Source organism: Colletotrichum fioriniae (assembly GCF_027942845.1).
Source record: "Colletotrichum fioriniae strain IMI 355084 chromosome Unknown scaffold_4, whole genome shotgun sequence".
Classification (NCBI taxonomy): Eukaryota; Fungi; Ascomycota; class Sordariomycetes; order Glomerellales; family Glomerellaceae; genus Colletotrichum; species Colletotrichum fioriniae.
In genome coordinates, this window is record NW_027076840.1 from 2,300,169 (window position 1) to 2,313,850 (window position 13,682).

At 53.2% G+C, this 13,682-nt stretch overlaps 5 protein-coding genes across 5 annotated transcripts; 1 reads left to right on the forward strand and 4 right to left on the reverse strand.

Moving 5' to 3' along the window:
* Window positions 1-1,663: 1,663 nt before the first annotated feature.
* Window positions 1,664-4,291, forward strand: N0V96_004464 (uncharacterized protein; the record flags this gene model as incomplete). Its single annotated transcript, XM_053188535.2, has 2 exons — window positions 1,664-3,676; window positions 3,734-4,291. The coding sequence occupies 2 exons, from the start codon at window positions 1,664-1,666 to the stop codon at window positions 4,289-4,291; spliced, it is 2,571 nt and encodes an 856-aa protein (XP_053054497.2).
* Window positions 4,292-4,888: 597 nt separating this feature from the next.
* On the reverse strand, window positions 4,889-5,938 carry N0V96_004465 (uncharacterized protein; the record flags this gene model as incomplete). The annotated part of the gene is made up of 1 exon (XM_053188536.2): window positions 4,889-5,938. The coding sequence occupies one exon, from the start codon at window positions 5,936-5,938 to the stop codon at window positions 4,889-4,891; it is 1,050 nt and encodes a 349-aa protein (XP_053054498.2).
* Window positions 5,939-7,542: 1,604 nt separating this feature from the next.
* On the reverse strand, window positions 7,543-8,293 carry N0V96_004466 (uncharacterized protein; the record flags this gene model as incomplete). Its single annotated transcript, XM_053188537.2, has 2 exons — window positions 7,543-7,763; window positions 7,864-8,293. The coding sequence occupies 2 exons, from the start codon at window positions 8,291-8,293 to the stop codon at window positions 7,543-7,545; spliced, it is 651 nt and encodes a 216-aa protein (XP_053054499.2).
* A 657-nt stretch (window positions 8,294-8,950) lies between these two features.
* Window positions 8,951-10,508, reverse strand: N0V96_004467 (uncharacterized protein; the record flags this gene model as incomplete). The annotated part of the gene is made up of 4 exons (XM_065757118.1): window positions 8,951-9,728; window positions 9,784-9,911; window positions 9,968-10,240; window positions 10,263-10,508. The coding sequence occupies 4 exons, from the start codon at window positions 10,506-10,508 to the stop codon at window positions 8,951-8,953; spliced, it is 1,425 nt and encodes a 474-aa protein (XP_065614331.1).
* A 905-nt stretch (window positions 10,509-11,413) lies between these two features.
* Window positions 11,414-13,110, reverse strand: N0V96_004468 (uncharacterized protein; the record flags this gene model as incomplete). The annotated part of the gene is made up of 6 exons (XM_053188539.2): window positions 11,414-11,805; window positions 11,871-12,071; window positions 12,128-12,149; window positions 12,204-12,607; window positions 12,660-12,776; window positions 12,837-13,110. 6 exons carry the CDS (start codon window positions 13,108-13,110, stop codon window positions 11,414-11,416), a joined length of 1,410 nt encoding a protein of 469 aa, XP_053054501.1.
* Between the last annotated feature and the right edge of the window lie 572 nt (window positions 13,111-13,682).

Below are 13,682 nucleotides of genomic sequence, written 5' to 3' on the forward strand. Positions count from 1 at the left end.
AGATTCATAGGAATTCGAACCTCACAAGTTCGAATTCTGAACTTTTGACTTTTCTCATGAATCCATCCCCAGCCTTCGCTCCCTTATACTTCCTTGTCCTCTGCTACCCACGAGAACGCTTGAACGCGGTCGTTCCTGTGGCCTTGCAATTTGGGGGGCATGGCCAGCAAACCATGTTTGCTGAAGAGAGGGATAATCGTGAGGCTAAATCTGCACTGAATTCTAGATGATCATATAGAAATCGTGACGGGACCTCAGGTAGCTACGTAGGCCCGCAGGCAAGTAATATCAAGAGTGGTTGATGACGGGATATTTGAGGGCCTCGGCGGACCTTGGAGGTGGAGAGTACCTAGCTTCAGCCACATCTCCGGAACACTCGCCACACTTCCAGAAAGCTCGTAGCACAGCCACATAGAGGGGTAACGCAACTTACCTAATCATTCACTCTGCGCAACCAAACCGCTGAGCCACAGTTTTCTTTGCACAGCCACCGTACTCCAATTGTTTCACCGGCAGATCCTTGCAGTCCAACGAGTGGCGAAAAATCAACCACCAGCAACATCTTGGCGTTAAACGTCGTCGTCTCTAGCACCACGTTGGCTGGCTCAAAATCCTTCTCACACCGGCCTAGACGGACATACCCGAGTTCTGATTGGGGCTTCGAGTGCCTTCCGACGCGTACGCTCGTCATGCATAGTGCGAGACCAGGCGAAGAAGCGAGACGAAATGCGAATTTGCGGCAACCGAGTCAACAAGCTTGACAGGAAAAGTGTGCCTCCATGGCTCCCCACCTCACACGGCGGGCTTTCTGGGCGTGCCAGACAGGGAAAATGAGGCTGTGCCACTGCCGAGCTACCGACGTCATTCGTCCAACCTCGACACAAACGCGTTGGTCCCCGTCCCAAAGTTCGGTGGCTTTGCGCACATGGGATTGCTTTCATCTTTCTCGCTGTTGTTCAAAGTCTTTTTCGCCCTGCATAACGGAGGCCGGGTGGTCTTCTAGCCCACAGTATCCAGTCTGCCAGTCTCCTTGACTGGTCTCGGCTTTGCTATCCGACGCCGAGTGACAGACGAAATTGCAGTATCCGTATTGCCCTAGGCGGGCGAAAAAGGGCCCAAACGGACGCCTCTTGTTTGCTGGGCACCTGGGCTGCCTCAAGCCAAGCAACATCCATGGAATGCCAACTCTAATGTCGCCGTACCGCCGTATTCCCCGGTGGCGACGCAGAAGTAGGCGAAGCTTTGCCCTTTTCCCCACGCCCCAAGGTCGTCACTGGGGGCTGACGACGCGGCTTTGCGACGACTTGGAGCCCAGATCCAGGCATACCTTCATGGCTATTGGACACACTCACACCTGGAGGGCATGTGATGTTCGGTCGAGACACGTCTTGCGCCGCAATGCAGGCTTGCACTGCGTAACTGCGTAATCCCACATAAGCTTGTTCTTTGGTCTTTGGGCTGGGCGAACAGTAGTCTCCTCTTTAAAAGGTTCTCCCTTCCCAGTGCTGTGCTTGCACCCTATTCTCGAGGTCCAAGACTTCTCCTTGCGCAATCGCCTACATCACACATAAATCGAGACCCGACTGTGATGGGATCATTGTACGAGGTTCCAGAAACCAGTCATCACCGCCAAACTAACGTCTCTCTCAGACCCGAACGCGACATGGCTCCGAATATCGACTCGGCGCTGGGGACGGCGGACATGGCGAATGAGCAGCGCGGCCTTCTCGAGCTCATCGACAAGCTGCAGTTTGCCCAGCTCGACGATGTCAAGCTGCCCCAGATCGTCGTTGTCGGCGACCAGTCGGCGGGAAAGAGTTCTGTCCTCGAGGCCATCACTGGCACTCCATTCCCTCGCGATGCCGGCGCCTGCACGCGATTCGCAACCGAAATCCGCCTGCGCAGGTCGGCTGAAGCGAGTCTCAATGTCTCCATCATCCCCGACAAGAACAAACCTTTCAGAGATCAGGAACGGCTGAAGCAATTTGGCGGCGCCGTCGACACCGACATGTCCTTCGAGTCCCTGATGAGATCTGCGGTGGAAATGATTGCCCCCAAGAACATTCCGGGCAGATTCGCCGCCCGCGACATTTTGGTGGTTGAGAAGAGAGGTCCCGACATGCCTCTGCTTACTCTCGTCGACCTTCCCGGTCTCGTCAAGAACGCCAATAATGACCAGTCGATGGACGACATCAAGACGATTGAGACTCTTTGCGATCGATACATGAAGAGCTCCCGAACCATAATCCTTGCTGTCGTTGGCGGCAACACCGATTATGTCCAGGCGCCTATTCTCACAAAGGCACGCCACTTCGACCCATCCGGCAGCCGTACCATCGGTGTACTGACAAAACCCGATCTGTGCGAATCGATCGGCCTGGAAGACAAGTTCATCGAGCTCGTCCAGAACAGAGACAAGCAAAACTACTTCAAGCTCGGCTGGTACGTCCTGCTAAACCCTGGTCCCCGCGATCAAGGCCAGCCTTGGCCTTCAGCCCGCGAACGTCGCCAACGTGAGGAGGAGTTCTTCGGCCGCGGAAAATGGCGTGCTCTTCCCAGCTCTATGTGCGGTGCCAATGCACTCAAGCAAAAGCTGAGTGTTCAGCTGCAACGTCATATTGGCCGTCACGTCAAGACACTTCGCAAGCAGATCCAGAAGGCGCTCGACGACTGCGACACAGAGCTCAAGTCCATGGGCACTGGCAAAGATACCGTTGAGGAGATGCGCATCGAGCTCGTTGAGCTCTTCTCCAGCTCGAAGGAACTGGTTATCCCCGCAGTCTACGGTTTCTACAAGAACCCTCCCCGCAAGAACTTCTTCCGCGCCACAGCCGATCCTCGCGGCACACCCGCTCAGAATTTACGTGCCCGCGCCATCGAGGAGAACGAGAAGTTCTCCCACCGCATTCGCCAGAACGGTCGCAAATTCGGCTTCTCGTCATCCACTGCTCCCGGTACCGCAGACGGTGTTACCATCAGTGACAGCAGTAAGAGAGAATTTGTCGGCAGAGAAGTCGAGATGCTTCTGCGACAGATTCGCGGTTCCGAATTCCCCATGGACCCCAAGCCTCGCGCTGTCTACATGCTCTTCCAGAGCTACTCGGAGAACTGGCCGAAGCTCGCCCAAGAGCACAAGGACAATCTCGGTGTCGTGTGCAATGAGTTCCTCAGTGAGGTCATCGACTTCGCGTGGCCTCAGCGCATGCGCGAGCCCCTGCGTTACCAATTCCTCGATGTTCAGATGAAGAAGCTGCTGGCGGACGCACAGGTCGAGCTTGAGCACCTGACGCAAGACATGAACCTCGAAATTCAGCCGTACGACCCCGAATACGAGGAGCGTCTTCGCAAGTGGCAGATGGAGACCACGAAGGATGGCGCTACATATACCGAGGCGCAAGAAGTCTGCGAGAAGATGTTGATCTTCTACGAGCTTGCAGCCAAGACCTTCATCCGCAACACGATTACCCAGGTAGTGGAGAGACACTTATTGCAGGGCATGTACAGCATCTTCAACTCTGTTGAGATTCTCGGCATGCCTGCAGAGACGGTTGAAGCCATTGCTGCGGAGAATAAGGAGACGCGCGACCGCAGAATGACGCTCAAGACGCAGAAGACTGCGATTGAGGAGGCCCGCGACATTTGCGCCAGCTTGGCCATGCGCAAGGAGTTGAGAATGGTAAGCTACAGCTGTTTCCCCTCATCACAATCAACTATGCTAACTTTTGCCTCACAGTACGCCGACGAAGACCGTGATCTAGAGGACAATAGCTCCGACTCAGACGACGACAAGCCAAAGCAGACAACCACACGCAAGCCCGTCAGCAACAACGCTAGCCCCAACCGTGAAACTACTCACCGCTCAACACGCTCCCGCGATGAGCGTGAAGAGCGTCCGTCGGCGAGAATACAGTCTACTGAGTCGGCAACCAACGGATACTCCTACGGCGGTCATCAAGCACCCGCGCAAGCACCCCCTGTTCCGACCTCGCGACCGGAGCGCGCCGAGCCCGCTAGGACAAACACCAGCACGTCCCAGTGGGAGGAGGAAGAATACTACAGAGCTCCTTCCTCACAACAGGCTTCCGCGCCGGCCCAGGCACCTCCCCCGCCTCCTCGCCCCCAGAAGCTGAGACCTGAGGATGCGGCGTCGGATGCGTACAGCCACCGCTCGCAGTCGTCGATTTCGGAGCAGCAGCATGCTAATGGTTATGGAGGGTACTATGATGCCAATGAGCATACGCCCTCGTCTACGAGACGTGTGACTGCTAAGAAGCTGTTTGGTAGAGGTTAAGATGGAGTAGACAGAGACACAGACTTCAGCTTGGGCATGGGATTAGGATTTAGCGACGCGGTTTGTTGGCGTTTGGTAGGATGATCCGATGATCCGGATTTCTCTCTTTAGAAAGTGATCTATGGGACATGGGGTGAACATGGGATGTAAACTTGCCATACGCACTGGCTTGGATTTATATAGTACTTCGTATGATACCATTTTTTAGAATTAAACACAATTGCAATCGACAATGTACCTTCACAGACGTAACTTACAAGCTGTAAGATAGCAATCTGCCGTAAGGGGAAGACTGACAACGTAGCCATTTCTTCAGCATTGTGAATGAAAGCGATGCCATTTAGCAACATGTGCAACTTGTTTCTCGTGTCCTTGCTCGGCATCGCTTGAGAGAAGAAGGCAGCCCGAGGCCTTTCCGGTGATTGGAGGCGGCACGCAAGTAGAGTCAAACTGTTATTAGATGGGAAGTTCATGGTCACATTACAACTTTCATTTTTTGGTTCATTGGTCATCAATTGTCATCATAGTATACATCTAACATGCTTTTCCCATCCTGTTATGCAATGCAATATTTCCATCCATCCCTTCTTGACTCTCTTACTCCTGGGCAATCTTCAGGACAGCCTTGCCAAAGTTCTGGCCGGTAAGCATACCAATGAAACCCTCAGCAGCCTGGTCAATGCTATCCGTCTGGTGGATCTTGACCTTAAGCTCGCCGTTGGCAATCATGGGCTGCACCTTCTCCTGGAAAGGCTTGTACTTCTCGGGCGACAGGTTGACGAGGAAGCCCTGGAAGGAGAGCTTCTTAGCGACGAGGTGGAAGAGGCCGCGAACGCCCTTCTGCTGCTCGCGAGGGGTGTTGTAGTCGGAGATCATGCCGCAGCCGATAATGCGGCCCTGCTGGTTGAAGGATTCGAGGGCGGCCTCGAGGTGATCGCCGCCAACGTTCTCAAAGTACATGTCGATACCCTGGGGTGCGAGGCGCTTGAGGGCGTCATGAGGGGACTCGGTCTTGTAGTTGAAGCCGGCGTCGAAGCCAAGCTCGTTGAGGATGAAGTCCAGCTTCTCGTCGCTGCCGACGGAGCCAATGACCTTGACGCCCTCAGCCTTGGCGAGCTGGCCGACAATCTGGCCGACAGCGCCGGCGGCGGAGGAGACGAAGATGGTTTCACCCTTCTTGGGCTTGCCGATGTCGTAGAAGCCCTCGTAGGCGGTCATACCGGGCATGCCGAGAGCGCCGACGAACAGGGGGAGGTCGACGTTGTGGGTGTTGGGGACCTTGAAGAAGCCGGGAAGGAACTTGGCGGGGATCGCGGCGTACTCGGCGTTAGGGCCCATGAAGGAGGTGACGAGATCACCGGCGGCGAACTGGCCGGCGTCGGAGCGCTCAACGCGGGCGACGATAGAGGAAACGATAACGGCGCCCTGCTCGAAGGGAGGGATGTAGGACTTGCCGGCCTCGGCGGGGCGCATGCGGCCGCGCATATAGGGGTCGAAGGAAGAGTAGAGGACCTTGATGAGGATGCCGCCGTTAAGGTCCTGCTCGAGGTCGATGGGCCGATCCTCGGTGACGAGGTCCTGGCCGGCAACAGGCAGGCCCTTGGGGACCTGCTTGAAGATGAAAGACTTGTTGGGAGTAGGAGCCATTGTAGATGTGTTAAGTGTGAGTGTCCAAGTGACGGGGTATCAAGAAACTGTAATATTTAGTAGTGAATAGATATAGGGAAGATATGTGAGTGATTCTTTCAAACTCCAGCTGAAAGATCTGGGATTGTCTTGGTGTTAAATATAACGTAGAGACCACCTGCTCCATGTCATGACGAATCCCGTCAAAGGGTCCATCGGGCCCGCGCCGGGTCCGACCTTGCGGTCCGCTTGGAACGGTTCAATGTTCAGGTTTCCTCCAGCTCTCTAGCAAACACGGGGCGACGGAAGGCATTGGAAACGGCAACGTCATGATGGAAGGACTGCCAGGAGGGGCATCCACTTTGCTTGTTCGACCGGTGGAGATTGTTCAACAGCGGGGGTCGCCGGCATTGGCCATGCTCATCGGGTCGTGTTCTGTGAGGTGGTTCCTGGAAAGAGGATAGCGGAATTGTCAAACGGGACTTGGCCGCTGTTGCCCCCACGGACCCTTCCTTTTGATCTGTCAGCAACAGCACTCAAACAAGGGCGCTAGATTTTTTCTTCCTTTCCGTTTGCCCCTCCATTCTTTCTCAGTGAAAGATGCCGCGGTTCATGGCGGGGCATATCCCTCTTTGAGATGTGGAAACACATACCAGATATCGCTTGGGTAGGCGGTGTGTCTGAGAGGTCCAATCAAGCTCATCGATATCACCATAAAGGTGTTCGAGACCAGGGCCTCCCAGATTCCCTGATCTGCGGTCAAGATCGGTTCCGTTAATCGTCGTGGGCTTTGACTTGCACAGCTCCCGCCATTGTTGTTCGGTGGGCCTGCCTTGCTGTGTCCTTCTTCATGGTTTGGAGAATTGGCGATTCAACGGGATGGCCGCGGCCCAGGGAACTCGAGTCAGGGTGAGGTTCATCACTGACTAGTCTTGACCCAACCTTCCTTGCAGTCGCCTCTCCATTCTCCAAAACGTGCCACTAGAAAATCTTTACTCCGTACCAATGAAGCAATGATGACAAAGCACAAGTTCAATGCCGTTATTGTTCTGGCGCTCGATCACCCGGAGCTGGCTGCCCCTTTTGGTGGAGGAGGGCCCCGATAAAATAAGAACAGCGCAGAAAACATCGGTAGTCGCTTGAGCCGTGCCGGTTGCCAGGTCCGCGGGGCGGACGGCCGAGGCTTGGTACACCGTATGGTGCTGCTGCCAACTGGGTAATTCGTAGAATCGTAGGTATCCGCAAAGAGTCTGGACCACGTCTGCTACGTGACGAGAGCCGAGGTTCGTTTCGCACTTTGTTGATGGACAGCAACGGGATTCTGGCAAAGAAAACGGGGTCCGGGGCAATTGTTGGCTTGTTGCTATGTTCGGTTGAATAATTGCCCCAGCGTCAAGGAGCTTCGACCCAGCTTTCTCTTTGTGATGGGATTTCTGATTTCAAAGCCAAATTTCCGCTTGAATTCCACTCCTTGCGTTGTACTCAAACGGGAGACCCCTCCCTCCGCATCGTCGATCATTCATTGATTGTTCTCGAAGTCTCGAAATCTCCGATCGCTCTCAACCTCAACTTGTCGGCGGTAAAGCTGGCCAGGGGTCCTCCCTTGATCTTTGGGCAGACCGCAGCTAAGCATCGGTGACGGGATGCAAGTGTTTTGCTAGCATCCTCGCGTGGCCTCGGACTGTCGCCGGTTCTCGCACTTCGCGTTCCTCGGGCGCGGTATCCGCTGTAATCGTAACCAGTTGGACACCTTTGCGGCCATCGTCAACCCAGAACTCCTTGTAGCCTGTCGCCTCGAAGCCCATTTTCTCAAAGCATCTTCGTCCTTCTGGCGTCGCTGTGAGTGCTGTCACAATGTCAGATCAATCGATAAGCCTCTCCCGAATGGATGGGTGTCAATCGAAAACCTGCAATGCAAGCATAGCCAGCCACCATGAATTACTTACCTGAATAGCCGATGATCGACCATCCCTTCCTCTCTGCAGCGGTTATGACAGCCCGCATAGAGGTCTCGGCGAATCCTCGCACCTTGCCACGCGCCTCAGGCACATCGAACCTCTCGACGTGAAAGACATGCAGCCCAACCTCTGAACGCTCGTCACCATCGCGAGGGAACATGGTCTCGGCATCCACATCCACTTCCTTGACCTCACCGGTCAGCAAATCGCGCCAAGCAGACGCGAGGATCGGAAGTGCAATGACGGCGCCGACCAGTGTCTGGGTGCTGCCGTTGTCCCCGGCATCGGCAGGGAGGTAGAAGCAAGTGGCCAGCTCGGGCGCCGCTGTCGTCCAGCTCCGGAGGCGGTCCCATGTCAGCGGCGCGGGGTACATGTCTTGGTCGGACGCGAAGATGCCCTTGAGGACTTCGTCGGTCATTGGGCACTGGTTTAGATGAGGGGCTGGTGCTGATGCTGGCATTTCTGCGGTCATTCTGTTCGGTTTCGATAGGAGCTAGGATGGAATGAAGTCGACATGGAGTGGTTTGTGGCCGTTGTGTGTGGAAGTGTCAAGATTCTAATCATGAAGTTGGATTTGTGGTGTCGGATCACCGTTCCTTCCTCCTTGTCTTGGAGGGCAATGCTGTACTGGCTCTCTGCGAAGGCGCTGAAGAAGCTAAAGTACGCTGCAGGTATTCCCCACCCAGCGTCGCCTACAACGTCTAAGTTGAGTCCGAGCACCTTTCACTTACACCAAGGCCTTTCTGAAGGCACAATTCTTAATCACCACCCCATCATCACAGCCTTGAGTGGCCTTTCTTGGTGGCATGCTCTTTTCTCATGACTCTTGTCATCGTTACTCGTCGCTATTCCTATGTGACCATACCCTGTGCCCATGCATACCACTTCCTCACACTGCCAGCTTTTTGTTGTGCTCATGTGCAGATACAAAAAAAACCAGGTGTTGATGCGGTGCCTCCCGGAAGCACAATAACTCATTTCCTTGGTATCCTCCTATCCTAGCACAGTCAGACGAGAGAAAGATTACGGCGCAAACTCCAGCCGCTTCCTCTCTTGATTGCATAAGGGCCAACGACTAAAATTCGTCGTCACACACAAACATTGCGAGAGGGTCAGGGCCACGAGAGATCCAGCGGATCTCACCAGTCAGGGGATCCATTATGCACATGAAGTGAGTCGACTCGTTGGTGGTAGGATAGGTAGCGATCCACTCGCGGAGCTTGGCCTCATCAACGCCAGGTATCTCACCATATTTGCTAGCCTCGGCATCAAGCTCAAGATCCGTGCAGCAACTATTCTGCTTGGCCCAGGTGATGTCATTTCCGTTGGTGATAGCTCGGACATGTTCAATCCACTTGTCGTGGAAGGCATTCTGACGATCCGCAGACACCTCGATCCAGTCCTCAGATTCCATGAGCTTTGCCTGGACAGGGTCGGCGCCGTGGCGTACAGTCATGCGGCTACAACAGTGTCGATGGTCGGGGTCGTGGTTGCACTGAATTTGGAAGACACTGCTCGTCTTGATCTTGCCGCCATGAAGGTCCTTGAGGATGTTTACTACCTGTTTTCCATCGCAGAGGGTCAGGTAGCAGGGCGACGCCTTGGAAGAGGCAAGCTTCTTGCCGATGGACGTTATGAGAGTGAGCTTTCTGCTGTCCTCAGTGGGGTTGGGGCCCTTGGTACCATAGGCCTTGGCATTCTTGATGGAGATATTCTCATTGAGGATGATACGGCGGAGCATTGAGGGGACAGACTCGCGCAAGCCAAAAAGGACCATAATTCGGTGCTTCAGAAGGCAGCCCGAACCACACCAATGGCTTGGGCGGAAGTTGAGAGAGACTGATAGGCCCTTGCTAAGATAGATGTTAGCCTAGGCCGATCTGCAATGGACGGGAAAAGGCAGCTTACCGGACCCCAGTCAGCATGCCGACGAAGCCAGCATAGGTGACGGATCTGGCAATCACCTCATTCGAGCCATTGCTCGTGTTGACGTACTCAATGATGACAAGGATATCACGCAGGATATCCATACCCCACTGTGATGAGTCGTTAGTGCCAGACATTCTTTGTAGAGTAGGGGGGGAAACCATACCTCAAGAGTGCGAAAATGCATCAGATGGTCAGGATCATCACCACCAGCCTTGCGCTTCCAGTCACCCTTTACCAGGGCAGCTCCTGATGTACAACCAAGCATCAGGTCAAGAAAGGTGTTGAGGGCCATGAGCTGGTGAACGGGGATGCCAGCAGCCTCAGCGATGGACTTAATCTCCTTGGTCTGCTCAGGGTCAAAGACCTTGCGGAGGGTCAACCGAGAAGTGACTTTGGCAAAACCAGACAGACCTGAAGGAAAGATCGCCTCAATCACCTCATCAAAGAGGGGGGCTCACATCTCTTATCTTGGGAGCAAGATCCTTGGCGAGCTCAATGTAGCGCTCTTCAGCAGGCTTGCCCATGTCGATCTTGTAGATGGGAATATCGTCAGGATTAAGTGTGAGCATGATAGGGAAGGCAGTGTGATTCTCATGAAGCGTGCCTTGTAGCAGGTCGAAAGTCTCCGAAGCAGCTGCCATCTTGAGGGCACTGTGCTCCATGTCGGAGTCAGACTCAAGCATCACCTTGGATGAAGCCGCCATTGTGACAAGCGTTTGGAGAGAACGATAAGATGTGCTAAATGTGTCAGATTGTTTTGGGAAGCAGGAGATGAAGAAATGAAATGGGGTCTTACTGTGATGACGATGATGTGAATCGCTGATCAGACTTGGGGCCTTATCTTTTGTGTTGATGCTGGTATTGATGAAAGATGTAAAGTTGCATGTGATGACGACAACGTAGAATTAGCAACCACAGAAGGAAACCAAAAGAACTTTTCTCACGCGATGCCAGTAGTGGTAAGTAGGTAGCCGTGAGAAATATCATGGTGTTTGGGTTGGGTATTACAGAGAGGGCTGAATGCGTAAAGTGGTGGAAAGGTGTGGTGGAGGGAAAAGACGAGGTGTCCAAGGCAGGCGGTAAGAAGGGGATTCGAGTAGAGGTCTAAGGCGAGTATAGGAAGGGGCGTTCGAGAGCGAAATTGTTTGACGTGCCTTCCAGGTATAATTGGGGTTTCAAAATCATCTAAGAAGGCAGGAGCAACCAGATCGATGTGTCTAAACCCCTTCTTTCCGAACGGAAAGAAAAAGTATAACAGCTAGGAATCTGAATCCTCAATGAGAATGAGTCAGTCAGGTGATATGTGTCTGAAGGGAGACTAAGGTAGATCTTCAGGCATCTGTCAACAGACACATAGTGATGCTTCCTGAGGCTTCTCTGACTATTATTTAAGCATAAAGCCCAGCTGACGCATCATGAGAAGAATAGAAGAAGGTGCTGGGTTCATAACTATTAAGTGTATTTACGAGCGAATTCTAATCTACCTTGCCCCTCGTCCAAATTATGTATAGTAGAATGGTCCAGTTGTGAGGACCTCATCGTACGTGGTGCCAGCATACACATGCTTCAGCACCCTCTAGACTCTAGCGCAGCATTCTATAAGCGCCGTTTATCTCGTCTCTCTCTCCATCGTGACACCCATACTACCCTTGGGCCGCAGGGTAAAGTTGGGATTCGCAAGCTCCACCACGCCAGTATATCCGGGACGTGGCGAGAACTTGAAATTCCGCACAAGAGCAAAGATTACGCTTTTGACGTTCAGCAAAGCCATGTTCTTAGCGATGCAGCCAGCCGGGCCCTGGAGAAATGACTCCATGGCGTACGAGTCCTTGGATGCGCGGCCGTCGGACCAGCGGTCGGGGTCAAAGATGTCGGCGGTCTCACCCCATACTAGAGGATTGAAGTGTGCTACGGCCGGGCAGAGAGTCACTTGCGTGCCCTTGGGAACGAAGATTCCGCAGACGGTGACGTCTTCTGCTGCCTCGCGCGGGAGAAAGATTCCTATCCATGGACTTTTGTCAGCAAAATTCAAGTTGACCTGGGTAGTTTCTATGAGCCTTCCTTACCAGGGGAGTAGAAGCGCAGCATCTCCTTGAGGAAGTTGTTAACGTAGACCAAATGCTCGGTTTCCTCGTAGGTCGGATTCCAGTCTCGAGGCTTTCCGGCGCAGAGACCGAGCACTTCTTGCTTGAGCCTTTCCTGCACCTTGGGCTCCGTCGCAAGAATATGGGCTATCCACATGGTGATGGATCCAGTGGTTTCGTGGCCTATGACACAGTGTCAGCGAAAGCCTTTCGGATGTTCCTGTTCTTATCATTCATACCTCCAGCAATGAAGTTCAGCATCTGTGGAATTTGAGTCAGCAAGGATCGGAAACTTGAAGTATCGGATAGTCTTACGTATTCCAAGAGCTCCAAGTCAGTCCAGTTGGTCTGAGTAGCGTCGAACTGGCAGTCCTCCAAGATGAACGTTAAGATGTCTCGATGCTCAGTCATTTTCTCGTTGAGACCAAGCTTCTTCTCGGCAATCATCTCGGCACGGCGGTTCTCAACACAGGTGAGGAGCATTGTCCGAATCAGGGCAACATCCTTCAGCCATCTCTTGTTGCTAGGGAGAGGAAGCCATGAGCGAACAGGGATATGGCCATCGATGAAGGTGAGAACGTGGCCGGAAGGAGGCTGGCGGATGATGCGTTCGTACACGTCGTAGAAGTGGGCTTCAGGGATGGAGATGCCGTCAAGATCACAGCCGATCGAACCAATGACAAAGACGTCGAGAGTCGCCTTTCGGACGTAGGGTTCGACTTGAGATAGAAGTCAGCAACAGTTCCGGAAATGAGAAATACTGTAGCATACCATCAACAAGCTTAACATCTTCTCCACCCATGTCTCGGAAGATTGCTTCGCACATTTGGTTGGCCTTGAGCTGGAAGACTGGTAGCATCTTGCGCGTGTTTTGATTCGAGAACGCCCCTGTGTAGCAACGTCAGTGAGAGAAACGAAGCTTGGAACAACTTGGCATGAAGAACTCACGAGCCAGCTGGGTTCGCTGCTTCTTTCTTTCCTCACCCTCTGAGAACATGAGTCCATGTCCGGTGATTGGTGAGAACATGCGTGCTGCCAGCTGTGACTTTCGGAACGAGAATGCCTTGGTCTGTTGGACCTCCTTGAAAGCTGCCAGGTTGTTGACCATAAGAGTCTCAGCATTGAGCATAGAAAGGTAGCGCACGAAAGGCGCTTCGGGCCACTGCTTTGTCCAGGAGATGAATATATCGGCTGGCCCCGGGGTTCTGATCTGGTTGAGCATCTGACCGATCAGGAAATGGCCGCCCTATAAGCATCGTGAATTAGCGCTCCTGCAATACTTCGTAACTATTGATGGTTGTGTCGATCCTTCCGTTGTATCTGTGAGCAAGAATGAACGTTCTTACCTTTGGTCCGGGAAGGTGTCGTAGCGGTGAGAGAAAAAAAGGATAGAGGAAAGCATTATATCCTAGAAGAACAACACATTGCAAGGTGAATGAGGCCAAGAAGATCTTCAATGCATTAGAAAGATCCAGGTACAAATATCTGATGCCAATGATTGCAAGTAGAAGCGATATGCCTGTGCAGAGCTTAAAAGCCATGGTTCGAGGGCAAGAGGCAAGAACGAAGATGGCGTAACGCTCAGGTCGAATGGAAAAATATTAATGGAGTGATCGATGATGAGCCAAAACTAAGGTAAAGAAGAGTCGGTGCCAAAACCCCTAACGAACAATGGATAGGTCGGGTAGAAAGGGGAGGTGGTGGGTCGAAAGGCGAAGTTGGTGGAAGAGTGGAAAGGTGAAGGGGTGAAGTCTGGAGATTGGATTTTGAAGTAAGCCTTTTTGTAAATATTGA